At 40.6% G+C, this 16001-nt stretch overlaps 1 protein-coding gene across 7 annotated transcripts in view; it reads left to right on the top strand.

The window, feature by feature from the left end:
- Positions 1–16001, top strand: part of NEO1 (neogenin 1) — a 216225-nt gene that overhangs the window by 91076 nt on the left and 109148 nt on the right. For all 7 annotated transcript variants that reach the window (XM_064517635.1, XM_064517632.1, XM_064517636.1 and 4 more), the window contains exons 4-5: positions 386–539; positions 7866–8002. In XM_064517635.1, coding sequence (XP_064373705.1) covers positions 386–539; positions 7866–8002 — 291 coding nt within the window. The remainder of the gene's footprint in view (positions 1–385; positions 540–7865; positions 8003–16001) is intronic.

Here is a 16001-nt window from a genome sequence, read left to right as displayed (position 1 = left end):
TTACACACCAGCATTGTGGTTTGGGTGATAGCCACAGTTGGACCTATGTCTTTGCTTAGCAGATACTTTCTGGGTGGTGGTAGTTCCAGCTTCAGGGCTGTAGCTGTTAGCTTAAATTGCTTTCTGGGGAGTCTGAGGACTCTGAACCCCAGCGGGGTGGGGGGATCAGTTTGTGTGTCTGAAGAAAGTGCTAGAGAGCTATTCACCTGGGAGGCTGGTAGAACCTCCTGCAGAGAGCTGGTCGTGTAGGTAAGACAGCGACTCAGGCCTGTGAAGATGGAGGCTTTTCATTGTGTGTGGGTTTTATTTATTTTATTTTTATTAACAGGATGATCTTCTGATTCTGCATCTGGTAACTTCCTTGTCATTTACAAAATATTTGCAGATCCAGAGGTGCCGCGGAACTTGATGTTTCTGAGGCAGCCGTCTTCTCTCACTAAAGTTACGGGGCAAAGTGCAGTTTTCCCATGTGTTGCGGTAGGATTTCCAACGCCGTATATCAGGTGGACAAGGAATGAAGAAGAGCTCATCACAGAAGGGTGAGTAATGGCTAATATGTTTTTACATAAGGGTAGGAATTTAGAAACTGAGCTGGAATTTCCATTTTAGATTCATACCCAATTTGATTTCTGCTTGGTTTTAAACCAGCAAAACGGATCCTAGTGTGTTTAAATGCCAGAGGGCTTCTTGACTGAGTGTTATGACAAGTCAGGTAGTTCATGAGAGCTGGAGAACAATTTCATGCCATTTCCTGCAGACACATGAAACAAAAAAAATCTTATTTGAAACAGAAAGGCTTCAGGAATAAATTACTCTGTTAGATTGCCTCTGGAGTAAAAGAAGCAATTAAGGGCATAAGGATATTGCAGAAAAGCTGAGACTTCTTCATGTTGGCGTCTGTCTCTGTGGAGATTCCTCACTAGCATTGCTTTTTCTGCAGTGAAGATGTCCAAAGTTAAGTATGTATCTAAATGTTCCAGAAGAATTTAAGAATGTGTTTTATGCAGAATTTCATAGTTTTTTTTTTTTAATCCTGCGTACATTTTAATACTCAATTTTAATGAGAAATTATTTACAGGCCTTTAGGAATGCATTAAGTGATAATTACACTATTAAAAATTATCATTGGTGTATTCCTACAAAAGCATGTGGCAGAAAATGGGGAAAAAAACAGCAAAACTTATCACGGAAAGCTATGTTTTTGTCCATCCAATGAAAATACATCCATGAGCATGAAAATTACAAATGGATAGTGGGATGTTCTCAGTGCCCTCCAAAATCAGTGGTGAGACTCACTGCAGAAGCAGGGTAATCGTGAAAGAGAGGGGTAAAGTTAGGTTATAGGCTGGAGTATGGCTGCCCCAGAAGGCAGCTGAAGGAGTATGGAAGTCTCTTGCAGCAGCAGCACAGTAGTCACACGTTATTTTTGTCACCTCCTAAAAAATCTAGGGGCTCATGATTTGAACTGTCTTTATCTGGAAAATGCAAGCTTCTATAGGTAATGACCACCGGTCAGTGCCACTGGGAAGCTGTGCTGATGTCGATCTGATGGCACGTGATTTCTTTTTTGATTCTTTTTTTGTAAATATGAGAAATCATTCACAGAAAACGGATGGGTACAGACTTGTTAAGTTGCACAATCAAGCGTAATGAAACGTCAGAATAAATGTGCCCGGTAAGATCTTAATTTGTTGTCCTCGTATCCAAAATGTTGATGTATTGTCTCTGCAAAGGTGTCCCTACCCTCATCCCACCCCTCTCCCTGCCCCGTTCCTCTCTCGCCTGTGCCACGTTCAGTGCACCACGAGGTGCTGCTCACTTACCGAGCAGCCGCTCTTGTTGTTTTGTTTCCTTCTCACTTTTTGCCATGGAGTCCTGCTTTTCAAATCCTGCTTTGGATACTGTTAATTCCCTTATGAGTTTTCCTGTGATTATCACGGTAACTTCTGAGGGCTTCACAAATGCTTATTTGATTTCAAAATACAAAGTAAGGAATTTTGTAACTGGAGAGCTGAGGCATAGCTTCAGCAAACACATTCAGTCTTGCTCTGTGTACAACTTGAGCTGTGGATGACTGGATTTTTTGGAATATGTAGTGTCAACTTTTTGCATTACATATCACTTTGTACGTTACAAGTACAGCTTCCAGTTGACTTCTGCTGCGAGCAGGAATCCCTTTGCAAGCTGTGCATCGGGCGCTCGCTGCGGCCACGCGCAACAGCACTTCCGCTGCGCTGTGACCGCCTCCTTGCTTGAAACCATTTCTTTCCTTAAGTATCTTTCCATCGTCACGCAGAAATTTTGCGGTAAGGCAAGAACAGAATCCACAGGGCTGTCACTTTTCTCAGATGCCGTTTTATTAAACACCTCTGTGCTTCTGCAACAAATGAGCTGTGCAAATTCTCTGCCGAGCCCAAATTAATAGGCACAGGCCTGTAGTGTCACCTGTTTTTTCCTGGAATATGTGCATGGGAATGCATCTTCTCTGGAAAGCCTGTCGTTGAACTGCACGCTGCAGGTGCCTGCATGTCCTTGCAGGCTTTTTGGTTGCCACATGCATGGATGTGCCTTTACTAAGGAAGGTAAAGTCAAAAAAACAAAGGAATATTCCTCTTCCATTTAAAATAAATATTTTCTTCTCCCCAAAGGCAGAACCCCAAAAGAAATAAAGGAGGGTCTTGAACAAAGAGAACTGTATTTAGTTGGACTTGCTGTACTGCAGAGTCTGGTCTGGCTGCAGATAGTGATGCTACTTTGCTTTGCTGATGAAATTGATTTTTTTGGAAATTATTTTGTATTAAAATAGCTCTTTTGCATAAAAATAAGACTTTGCTAGTTAACGTGGCTTTTCTTTATACAAAGAAAAATGATTGTTATCATGTGGGCAGGTTTTAATGTACTTTCAGCCTAGAAAAATCTCTTAAATCCTCTTTATACATATATATATACACACAATATATTCATGTGCATGCACACATATATGCACATAAGAATATACATTATATATTTCTGTATGTATATATTTATTATTCCTAACATCCTATTCCTGTTCTTGTGTGTGTGTGTATATATATATATATATATATACACACACTGTGTGTGTGTATATATATGTATGTATGGGGGAAAAAAAGATCAGAAATAAAACTCTGGTCAAATATTTCCTTTTTTTTACCCTTGTTGAATGGTTTAGGGATATAACCTTTTATTTTTTACTTTTATGTTTTAACTGTGGCAATTCATCTAATACAGAATTAAATGGTGTTTTTTCCCCTAAGCTCTATTCTTAATAAGAGTCTGTACAGGAACCTGTATTTCACAGATTAATATTAAGAATTTAGGACTGCTGTGGCTTTTGGGGAATAAATATTTATTATAAGGCCAGATAAAGGGAAGGCGTTCAGTTTTGATGGAGGATCTGTCAAGGACTGCAAGAAGATTTATGTTAGTGGATAAATATGAGTAAACTTTAATGATGGTAGTCTTGCCATTTGTTCAGACACCAAGCCTCTAATGCAATATATTGTGAAATTAGTTTGCTGTGATAAAATATTTGTCAAACTAATTTTTTTTTTAATGCATGCTTTGAAGCATTATTTTAAAAATTGTTTGATTTGTCAGTGAGATGATAGCCTGTGAAGTTATCGCCCCAATATGGACACACATTAATCTGAAATTCATGAAATATGTGTGGTTGTCTAGCCTTAGATTTAAAGGTGCAGGCAGACACTTTTAAAATACATGATTTTTCTGAGCTTGAGAGAGAGGAGGAATCATTGCACTTTGAATGAGAATAAAGTTAATTCAATGCCAAAGTATCCATTGTAGTAAAACTGTTGCTAACTTCAAGGAATCATTTCAGGACTTGGTAACTTAAAGATTTTAAATATAAATAGAAACAAAGTCACCAAAACCAGTAAGTAATTTTTAAATGATTTAGTACATTTATTATGAATGCATTATCGATACAGTGCTCAAAGTGAATCTACTGAAAAAGTAGGCGTTGGTGCCCCTGACCGATGACTTAGCCTTGTGGCTTAGGCAGACCTCTTGGCGTCCCAGGAGAGCGCTCGGAGGTCTGTATCGCACTTGGTCTTCTGTTACGTGATCCAACTACAGCAATCCTGCATCGCACAATGAGCGTTCCTCTAGCTGGAGGTGGGACCTGTGCTTGGACTCCCGTCACACCATCCAAGAGGCAAAGACGCGTCTTCGTCATGCCGCTGTGGCTGGCTGGTTGTGTGGTTTGGTCACTGAGACGTGTGCCTCTGGCCACGTACTGGGGAGGGAACTGGAGCAGTCTCAGGAAAGGGCTGCAGGGAGTAGACACATCTGATGGATTGTGGGTTATTCTGCCAAGCTATGAATTAAGGACCCCAGGTCAAAAGATTAGACTGCTCATGTTGTGGTTCCCCGTAATAGAACATGAAGTCTATCAAAGCCTATGAAATACCCCGTTTCCACCCGGGACTTGGAAGTCTCTGTCCTCAGGAATTGAAGAGTAGGAGACTGTCCAGAGGAAGGGTCTCCATGTGCTCGCACTCTCCCTGTACCCTTCTCTAGGCATCGCTGTTTGGCATATTGGGAGAAGCATGATACTTCACTATGTGAACCTTTTTTATCCTTTAAGACCTTCTTTACTGTATTAATGGTTTTTTAGAGATAAAGATCACTGGAAATAGTTGAAAATTGGCCCCAATGAGCTGTGACTGGGAAAAATGTTTGACTGCTTGGATGAAAGTTTTCATTGAACTGGCTCAATATTTAAACTAATGATCTTCATAATATTTAATAATTTTCGTAAAACTGCGTTGTTTGAAATTGAAAGAAAAGGTTAAACCCTATGCTAAATTGAAAATTATGCTGCTGGTCCTCATTGCTCCAGAGTAAAGCTCCAGAATATGAAGTGAACTGCCACTAGGCTCAGACCAAAGCAGATGCAATGAACCAGAAGTGTGAATTCGTTTTGTGTATTATCCTGTGATACAGGGTGTACCACTCCTCACTGCGAGGTTGATGGCTGGCAGTACTGATGCAGCCCCAGCTGCCGTGTTCTCCACGTGCGGTTCAGCGATTTGAGTATGCATTCTGCTTTTCCGGCTGGATTTCCTCCGTGAACTCAGTCTGAGTAACCTCTCTGCCAGGGATTCGGAAGGTGTTGAGAGAAATGGAAGGAAACGGGAGAGGCCACTGAAGTATAAAGCAATTTGGAAAAAAAAATTGTCCTTTTCAGAGAAATCTATTTCTGAATAAGTAAAATCTTCATGTTAGAAACTTTAGATGATATAAAATGCTGTAACGGAAATGTTATATAAGGGCAGAGTAGTTCCTCAGATTTTGCCATCTTTGCGCCTTCCATAAGTTTGTTCCAAAAACATCCTTTGTGGCCAAAGATCCTACTGTGTGAAGATCTGTTTTGTGGTGAATGCTGGAGTAATCTTGTGCTTTTGATAAGTCTGTAATTGAAAAGTGAGGTTTCGGTTGGGGTGGATGCCAGGACGGGTTTGCAGCACTTGGGAGGCAAGCGCTGAGCTTCGAATATGCAGGAGGTGCTCTCCCGCTTGGGACCCTTTCCGCAGGTTGTGGATCGATGTTTTACTGCTGTGGGCTCCAACAGCATCTGTGCTGTAATCCAGCTCGTATTTGGGCATATGCGTGGAAGAAAACACGACTGCCTGGATCACAGGAAGTTCTATAAAAAACTACAGTAAACGAGATGGTTAATTTGAAAATAAGCAATTGAAAGGACTCTAAACAGTAGCTATATTTAATAAAGCTATTAAAGTACCACTAACTAATGCCATACACAAACGTGTGATATTTTTGGTTACGTATTATTGTTTGCCAGGGCCTCGGAGTGATTTGTATTAAGTGAATTACACTTGCCCACCTCAGCAAAGGTTAAACATAGCCGAGAAATTATGGAGATTTTTCTGGTAGTAGACTGAACAGAATAATCTAATATGCTGTCTAATTTTATCTGCTGCTCTTTACCAAGACTGCAAAGAGCTTGTAAGATGTTTTGGGAAGAGTAATTTAAAAAGCAAACACCCCTCCACCCCAGCCCTCCGGCCTGTTACACTGCCTACAGTGAACTGATAAAGGTTTACTATGTTTCATCATACTGAAATGTAAAAAAGTATGCCTAGGTATTCAGAATTACTCAAGAAATTGTATATGAAGAAAGCGCATAACAGTGTAACTAAAGGCAGCATGAAATATGTATAAAAAGCTTGAATTTGATTTTGCCATTCCCTGACATTTGAATAATCGATCTGTTTTTAATGATTTTTTTAAAATTGTATTATTGCTTTTACGTTAAGCTGATTCTTTGTGTCTAGCATCTAAAATCTGATTGCTTTACTCTTTTTGTGCAAGTGCTTTGTTATCCTTACAAAATTAAGGTTTCTTTTTTCTAATTTATTACAAAAGCAGGTTTGTTTTAAGCCCAGAACGATTCCAAGGTAATGCATGCAGAAGGAATCATCAAATAGGCTGAAAGACAATTCTTTTTTGCCCTCTTAACAGCACTGAGCTTGTATTGGATCAGATATTGGTAAACTCTGGATACTATTTTTTCTAGGTTTTCTCAAAGAAAATAATCAGATGGAGTACTTGTTTTTGATTTAAAAAGTGGGGAACAAAATTTAGATGGCCAAAAATATATAACCCTGTTTCTTGGCAAAAATGAGAAACATTTGTTTAACAAATTTGTTTAACAAATTTGTCCTACACAAAGGTGTGTAGGACACTGATGAGGGCGTTTTGCCTGCCCGCCGGCATTGCTGGGCTGCAGCTTGGGAAATCAGTGCTCCGACCTGGAAAGCTGCTGTTTGGTCAAATTCAGTGTTTAAGATTTCATTTAAATGTTACCAAATGTTTCAGGTAATTTGTGAGATCTTATGCGAGACTAATTTTTGTTGCCTATGTGACAGTGCTTAGTAACTTTTAATAATTTTAGTAACCCTTTAGCTGCTGGTTTGTACCCAGACTAGCTGATCTGCTGCCTCCCCGGCAATGTGAAAAGCAGCGTTGCAATGCAGGTGTTGGTGTCCCTTGGATGGCGATGGAAGATCCTGGGCTCTTTTATGACTAGTTTCTTTCCCTTGATTCAAATAATGGTTATATTTGTTCCATTTTTAAATATATTGAACCAAAAATTTAATCAACAATTGTAATAGCACCATAAATCCTCATTAACGTGGTGACTGGTTGGGGAGCCAAACAGCTTTGTGTCATAATTTATATTTCCACTCAGGTAAGAATATTATTTTTACTAACGTAATGCTAGTAAAAAAATTGAAATAGAAAAGGTAATTGTATTGGCTTTTGTATATTGGCCACCCTATAAAGATCAAAAATATGCTAGTTGTAGTCACATGCTCTTTGGTTAGTATTTTGAAAAAAAATTCAGTCCTCTCCCACCCTCCAAACCCAGACTTTCTAGTGCCAGACAAATTCATCAGCTAGGACTGAAGCCATCCCAGCTGTGCCTCCAAATGATTGCTTCGATAATGCAATTCAATTGTTTCATTTTTCTGAAATGTTATCTGTTCTTGTCTAAATATCTTGGATCACATTTAATTAAGAAGAGCTGAAGCTGGAAGTGTGGAAAGTTGCATTGCCGTTGTGCAGAATGGATTTATTGAACTTGGTTTTAAATGCAAAGCCAAAGTGTAATATTTGACCATCTAGCTAAAAATTTTTCTAACCTGGCACCTCGTAAATGGCACCCAGAAATATTGCGCATAAACCCTGGAGTTTGTTTAGACATTTCATACAGAGAGCCTGTGCGCGCTTGTGTGTGGATACTCCATTTAAATCCGTTTTTCCATCTAATTACCAACACGTCCTGTTTTGCACAGCTATGAAAGACTTCTTTTACTTGCGGGAGGGAGCCTGGAGATCCGTGAGGTTGCGGAGGACGACGCTGGGACGTATTCCTGCATAGCCGACGCCGGGAACGAGACGGTCGAAGCTCAGGCAGAGCTTTCGGTTCAAGGTAGGCAGAACATTTACCTTTCAGAGAGGCTCGGTCTCCGGATGCCTGCTCTTCAGGGTTTTATTCTTGTGTGGTCATTTGAAGACTTGGCTGTAAAAGGGCTTGGATCTTTATCTGACAGTTGTGTCCATGCCCTTTTTCGGGTCCCCTTTAAAAAACAAAAACCATGAAGTTGAATTTGCTATAACTCCTGTGTGTGTTATGTGTTACTCAGATTTATTATTTGAGCTACTTATAACTTCATAAATATTGAAATGATTTGCTCATATAACTGCTTCATTGGCCTCTCTTGAAATGGACATTCTAAAAAGTATTTTGCATAATCCTTAAAAATACTGTTATTTTCAAGGAACTCACCAGAACACAAAAGCTGATATACTTACTTAGTAAGCTCCTGTTTTTTTGTGTGTGTATAATGACTTCTCTTGCTTCCTCATGAAAGCCCTTTTTAATAGAAACGGCACTGAAGCGCTGATTTGAAAACATGTTTTTATTTATATAACCTGTGCAAATAATGTAGACTTGTTTAGGAGCAAAGAAAATTGGATAAAAGTTGGACTTTTTGATTATTCTCACATTTCATGAAGAAACATGCTTTGTGCTTTTAAATTGGGCTTTTGCACTGGTTTAAGGTATTTCAGCTAACTTTGACTTGTGCGTCAGTGGTTTGTATCTGATATCCTCCTAAGAACTAAGCTGACTTATTTTATGAGGGATTGTGGCACAGAAAAGTTGGTCTTAGAAATAAGTCTGAAGGGATAAAATTTAATCATTGAACAACTTCTAAGGAAAGCTTGTCCATGGGCAGAACCTTAATGATGAAAACAGGGTGCATTTTTTACTTCACGGGATAAGTATTCTGCTATGCTGAAGGGTTATGCAAAGGCACCTTAGCGGAGTTCGTACTTCTCTACTTCTCTCCCAGCCAGAGGTTTCAAAGCTTGGCAAAGTCTAGCCCTCAAGGCATGCGTATTTATTTATGGTGCGAAGGAGTTTTACATGCCTTAGCTGGCCCTTCGGAAAGGTGGCTGTGCTGCTGGTATAGCGTTGCTGGTGAAGGTCAGCTTTTGCCTTCTGCGGGTTACTGTCACAGGAGCATTTTGGCTAGATCTGCCCTTCTTTAAAAGTTGGGGAAGAATATCTGAGAAGCCTGTTTCTAATGCAATGCGGCTCCACTTTGCCTGGAAGTATTTTGCAAGCCAACAAATTCTGGACATGTAGTGCAAGCCTTTTAAGACTTGTGCTTGATGATTAATAGCACTTTATGATGGTTTTAGGTCACTCAATGTTTGCTGGTGCTTAATTTAGTTCCAAATTACCTATTTTGCAGGATTGGCATGGGGCCTTGAGCTTTATGGGCAGCAGCAGAAATTGGTAATATTAGTGATATGACACAATTAAGCTAAGAAAATCATTAAGACTGAGATTACGGCCTTAATTTAGCATACACTGCCTGATCGCTTGAGGATGGAAGTGATCCAAGATCACTGTTTGTTCCATAACGTAATGCGATTCATTATTTATTTGATTGTAAAGTTTTAAAATCTGGTCTGCCAATTAATCATTTCACACTGATTTTTTTCGTATAGGCCTGGGACGACAAAATATTATTGGTTCTAGTGCTTTGATATTAAAATATATTAAAGATCATTCAGAATGTATTTTGGAAAGTTGCATTTCTGATTTTATTTCTTAGTTCTAAATCTTACTTAGCTCTACTTCCCTTCAGCTTCAGGCAGTCACTATGGAGGGTAATTGCACTCTTCCATTACCGTAATTTGGTAAAGGGTTGAATAGTTTGAGTAGCTGTTATCTGATCGTTGTACCGTTTTCTTCGAGTCCAGAAAAATTGTCATCTTTTCCCACCTAATGACTGTATGATTCTGCTTATTTTAAGCTTCTTTTATTGTTCTTAGATTAAAGTCTGGCAGAAATTTGTAAAAGGAATCCAGGGTTTTGGTATTTAATTCCTGTTTCATCTGTTTTTTTGCATCTTTTCCTTGAAGCAACTGGGGTTTTTTGTTTGAAGATTTCAGTGGCATAGTAGAGGTTGTACTAATGCAGTCAATTTCCCCCCCCCCCCCCCCATTAACATTTCCTGATGGCAAGATGGCAATTCAATGACTCATTTATAAGTCTTCGCTTGAGCGTGGGTAAGATGGCATTATTTGACAGTGTTGGGACAATTAAAGTGCAATAGCGTTCCTGTCGATGACTCTTAACCGAGATTTCCTGCAGGATGGCACTGCAAGGTGCCGATTTATGGAAAATTGCAGGTACTTGGAAACACCCCATGTTACCCAGTCGTAAGCTGGAATTGTGTATAAAATACAGAGAGGGCTCATTACATGTTACTTTGTTCCAAGACCGACTTTCCTGCAGCCTTTAGTACCTTGCAAAGGGAGGAGCTGACGGGGCTTCGTTCTTGCTGGCGGAGCAGCAAGCTGCGACGCTGGAGCGGTTGGTCGCCTGTCCTCGCGCTGCAGGAGGACTGCAATTGCTGGCCCTCGGTGCTAAAGGCTGCCGGGCACCTCGAATCGTCCCGCGTGTAACACCGCACCTCAAACTGCATGAAAGTATATGTGCCGATCAACCCTGAGAGCGCTTGTTTTTCTGTTGAATTTGGCACTCTACTGAATTCAGATAGATCTTACTTTAAACAATAAGGGAATTTACTACATTACTCAGGTGACACCTTAAGATAGTATTGGTTTTTAAATATAAATTTATAAATTTATAAATTTTTAATTCATAAATTTTAATTTATAAATATAAATTTTTAAATATACACACACACGTATATATACATACATATATGTTTGGCATAGTTTCCTTACATATATGGCAGAGGGACTGAGTATGGGGAAGAGGGGTGATTTTAATAACTGAGGGTCCAAAACCATATTGCACAGAGTTGTTTCCTTAGCCGCTGTATCTACAGAGTACATCTGGGAGCCTGAGCTGAGGCCGTTTCATTTTATTCAGAGGTCAGTGGGACATTAATGGAAAATTTTGGTGAACACTTTTTTAAAGGTAGGTGAAAGGTATGCAGTGCAGGATACAGGAAAAAACAGTATTTCACTGCTGGTGTAAAAGGGTGGGGTTTTTTAAAGTGTTTTTAGCTGAGACAAATCATTTAAATTTACGTGGGTTTTGATAGGGAAAAATTATATATTTTTTTGACCTAACCTACATTTTTGGGTAGGACAGACAGAATTGTAAATGAATACCTGCTTTTTTCCCTTTAGTGACCTTCCTTGTATCTTCACCTGTGGAACATCTCCAATAGCTTTCAAGCTTCTGTTAAAACATGTTACCAAAGTAGCTAATACTACAGGTATGAGGGGAGGGAACTCGAAATACTTGCTCTCCAAAGTACATCTTGGAACACAGCGGCTTTTAGTATAGAAATTGCCGCCGATTAAGTCTGTATATTCTGCGGAACGACGGAAAGTGCTGCCGCCCGCGCTGGGGGGGAGCCAGCCTGGCGCCCGAGCCGCCTGCACCCGCTGCGCCACCAGCGCTCTTGCCCTTCCCGCGGTGCCGGGCACCGGATTTATTTATGACACAGGGTGACTCTGAGCGCACGGGAAAAATCTGTTTTGCTCTCGCCAGCCGTGAAAGCATCTGTAGTATTTCCGGTAGATAAGAGTGGAAAGCGATGAAAGAGAAGTCAGGGAAACAAGTAGTAAGTCCATGCAAAACGCAGTTGGCCGGCTTCCGTTCAGGCTAAAAACTGCGGCCCGGAAGAGCCCTAGCGGTGGTGAACTACCGAGAAGGTTACAAGTTCATTCTTCATCTGGGAAATATTTAAAATTTATTGCAGTGCCCAGAGCCCCGGGGAGCTCTGCGAGCGCCGTGATGCGCGTCGGAGCACTGCTTGGCTTCCTGCCGCCTGCCTCGCGGCTTGGGCCCGGGATGGGGGTTCGGAGGGAGTTTGCTCGTTGCGTTGAAATATTTATCGCCCTTTATAGTGAGCCACAAAACAATTAAAAAAAAAATTCCATTTTTGTTTTCCTAGTGCAAATTATAGAATTGATATGGCAGGTCTGAAGTATTTCAAAAAAAAAATCACTCTCTGCTTTGGGTGAGAAGAGTTAAATTGCTTTTTGTTGCGTTCTCTACGTTACTGCTTTTCAGTGTTTTTGGGGGGGTTGCAGAAACTTAGCTGTTCCGGCATCAGTGTCTAATATCTTATCTTAAATAACATGCATTAAATGCCTTCCAGCATTGATGTCCTAAAACTAGAAATAAGATTAAAGGAAAGTTTTGTTTAAGGTATCTTGTTAGTGGTAAATTTGAGGATGCACGTGGCAGTAGTGTGATCACCCCCTCATTTGTGCTGCTGGAGTCAATTGCATAGAGGGGACGAGACACAAATGCAGAAGTATTTTGATAGAATCGCTCCTGTGCTTTGAAAGGAAATGCCTGAAATGTTTTAGTGTAGCTTTATAGCCATATGCTAATGAAGACTCGTTATTCTAGCAAGACGTGTATTTTCTGCTGTTTTTCCTGCTGTGTAGGAAAAAACATGTTTGTGCTTTCTGGGTAGCAATTTGGATAATAAAAGAAATCTAGATAAAGTCTATATTTTGTCTAGTTGGTAGGTTTTGAATTGATAGTTGCAGTGACACAAATCGGATGTGACAATGTTACATTATTACCGCACAGCAGAACTGTAGCTGGTTAGTCCTCCAGACTGTAAGACTTGAGACGTTCTGCTCTTTGCCCCGCGCACCCGACTGCACCGTAACGTATAAAAACATCTGAGGTGGCGATAGCGTTTCCAACACTTGGAGCAAGGCTTGGTGCACAGAAGAGGAGAGCAACTTAGCTTTCACAAATCTGTGGAAGTGTATATAGGTTGATTTTCTCGGGATTTATTTGTACCATTTATAGTCTTACAGTCTTTCAGCTTTATTTTTCATTTAGCCATGCTGCTTGCTGGTGGAGTGATAGATATTTCTTGTATGCAAAACATTATGGTTATTGATGGCAGGTAATACCTTATTTTGAGTTTTGTGTTTGAAGATTGTGGCTGAAAACCTAGTTATGATTATGGCCTGATTGCTATTTGAATTCTTTTCTATTTTTGGTTATGGGTTTAGTTACTGTTGTTGATCCTTAGGAACAGTGTAGTCTAAAGCGGTTGACTAGACTTTAAAAATAGCTTGAAAAATGCTTCCACTTTACCCTATTACAAGGCTTTGGTGACATAGCTTCCCTCCTATCATTTAAAAAAAATTGAGCTTACATTGTTTTTAAGAACGTCCCTGCTTCTTAGGTTGGACAAAATGGAAGTTCTTGTATTTTCAGCTATTTTTGAGTATCTGCTGTGAACTTTTGTCTTCCATGGAGAGGCTTTAATGTGTTTCAGGGGAGTACGTGCATCTAACTGCAGTAATCGCATCCAGCTGTTGGTTATACTTCGGTACTGCTTGGGAGATCAAAATAGCATCAGGTCCTGTTTGAGAAGACTTTTTTGGTTAACTGTTTATGATACATTGGGATTGGCTTTCAGTCTAGATCGTCAAGTGTAGTTCATAATATCTCTTTTTTTAACATCTCATGAAATGTTGAAAAAAGTAGGTTGTTTAGTGTGTAGGAGACAAGTTGAGTCCTCATCTGCATTGGTCGCAGTTGCCATACGTACTGTCCGGGTTGCAGAGAGAGTATCCAGTCCTGGCCATCTGGTTTCCTTGTCTTGCACAAAGAGCCAATTTATTAGGTGCCACTACATTATTCACCAGCCTGACTTAATTTTCTTAAGAGATGGATTTATTAAGAATTTCTCTTAAAAAAGCAAGGGGATATGTGTGGGGGAACGTTGCTTGCCTTGCCTTGCCTTAGGGAATCTTCAGTTTGGCTTCTGAAAGTACCTCTGACCAGATCTTAATCTCTGGCAGATGCTTTGGTAAGAGAAAGCACCGTCCTTCGCAGGAAATCTTAGAAGTTTGAAAACCAAATTAAATCTCGTAATAGCAGAGTAATATGCCTGGGTGACTCTTATTTTTGCATTAAGGTTTCGTTATTGTTGGAAACTATTCTAGGAACGAAATTTGAACCAACGCTGGAAATTGCTAAAACCTTTCTCATACTTTCTAGATTATTGATTTCTGTTTCTAATTAAGCTCTGTGCTGTATCTTGATAATAGGCTTCACTTCAGTAACAGATTCAGAAGATAGTGTGGTAAGCCTGATGCTGTAGAAGTCTCAAACTTTGGACAAAGTATTCTGTTTTTCTGGATATATCATAATTGTGGTTGGGGGAAGCTGTTAATGTTAAAAAGAATTTCTGTGCTTCATACACACTATTTCTTTCCTCTGAAAAATGCAGTGTAACTTCTGTTGATGATTGTTGTTCATTGGTAATACAAAAGATTTGCTGTAGGAGTCTGATGTGGGGAAGGTACATAAAATAATCTCACTGCAGTGTTGGTCAGTACCATGGCACTTCACTGCATTGTCTGTTCTTAATGGCCCTTGCTGCTCTTTAAGTGTAGTTTAATATTTATGGGGCTGTATAATTTACCTGTGGATTCAATTAAATCATATGAATTACTACAGATATTCTTGAGTCATTTTTGCCTATTTGCTGCTTTTATGAGCAACATCAGCCTTGCAACATGAGTGTAAGCATTATAAACAAATATTTGAAATTATGGGGAGGCTTACTCAGACTTTACCTAGAGCCCAATATACCTATCTACATGAGATGCATGTTTCTAATGCTAAATGTGAACTTACACAAATACAAAAAAAAGAGTGCCTTACGTCCCACAAAACATCACTTCTGTAGGGTTTACAGGTACCGAGGTCAAATTGCTGCTGCCCACCACTGTTTTGCAGCACTCCTGGGCTCAGCAGAGCCTCTGACTCTGCTTGTAGTTCTCATTTTCTAAATCTTGCTCTGTGGTCTGTAAACTCCTGTAGACTTTTTTTTTTTTTTTTTTTTTTGGTACGCCTTGATCTTTTTCTGAGACCAGGAGGACCATCTGTGATGCTTTAATATAATGCAGAAAGGGTGTAGAATATCAGCCGGTGAATTTTGTGTGGTCTAATGGCACATAGCCATTTGACCACAAGTATTTCAAAAAAGTCCCCAAGCTGTAATTGCAGCAGCTATTTTAAAGGGGCATTACTGATGCAGCAATATCCATCTTCTAACTTGTCTGACTGTGAACAAAATTTTATGGAGATTTCAAAAGGCGTGTGCGCTGATCTGTCCTGTTCTTGCCGTGCTTCCAAAGCGTAGGACAGCAAAGCTGGTTAAAAGCAAGCTTGCTGTGATTCTGAATACAGACACCCAAATTTGGGTTCCTTTAGTCATGCTTTCTGGAGCAGATGAGCCAGCTTTGCCAAAATTTTGCAGAAAGGATTCCCCTGGAGCAGTCCAAATGCTTAAAACTTGGTTTGACCTAGGTGTGCGACGGCTTCGCGGGCATCCCTCCCGGCAGGACCACCGCGAGGTCCATCGGCTGGCGCGGCGGCTTCCCAGCCTGCAGGGTCACCGCGGGAGGCAGCAGGTTGCTTTTGCTGTAGACAGCTGAGCTGCAGCGGGACGTGTCCGGCTGCCAGCCGCATCCCCCGCCCGCCGGCAGAGCAGGATGAGGGACGGGAAATGGGTGTACCGCTGCCGCAGAGCCTGCGCCGGCTTCTGGGGAGGGATGCGAAAGGCTGTTTGTGATCCCTGAGTTAATCTCGCTCTTTGATCATCCTGTGCCCCGAGGCCCCGGCTCGCAGCACGCCTCTCTCGGCAGCGGGGACGGGAAGGCCCCGGGGGTTTGGGCACTGGCCCAGGGCCGAGCTCTCTGGAGTGACCGAAGTGTCAGCAGTGCAGTGCAGGTGTAGCTATAGTGATCAGTAAATAATACTAATGTTGGAAGGTAAACTTCTTTTCTGAAAGAGTATCTTTTCTGAGTACCTGACAGCCGATAACTAGGAGGGTTTTCTACATGAAACATCTATAATTCACTAGACAATTACATCCAGAAAGATT

Source organism: Dromaius novaehollandiae, chromosome 10, assembly GCF_036370855.1.
Source record: "Dromaius novaehollandiae isolate bDroNov1 chromosome 10, bDroNov1.hap1, whole genome shotgun sequence".
Classification (NCBI taxonomy): domain Eukaryota; kingdom Metazoa; phylum Chordata; class Aves; order Casuariiformes; family Dromaiidae; genus Dromaius; species Dromaius novaehollandiae.
Note: the sequence above shows the minus strand (reverse complement) of the source record. Positions and strands in the feature narration are given on the sequence as shown.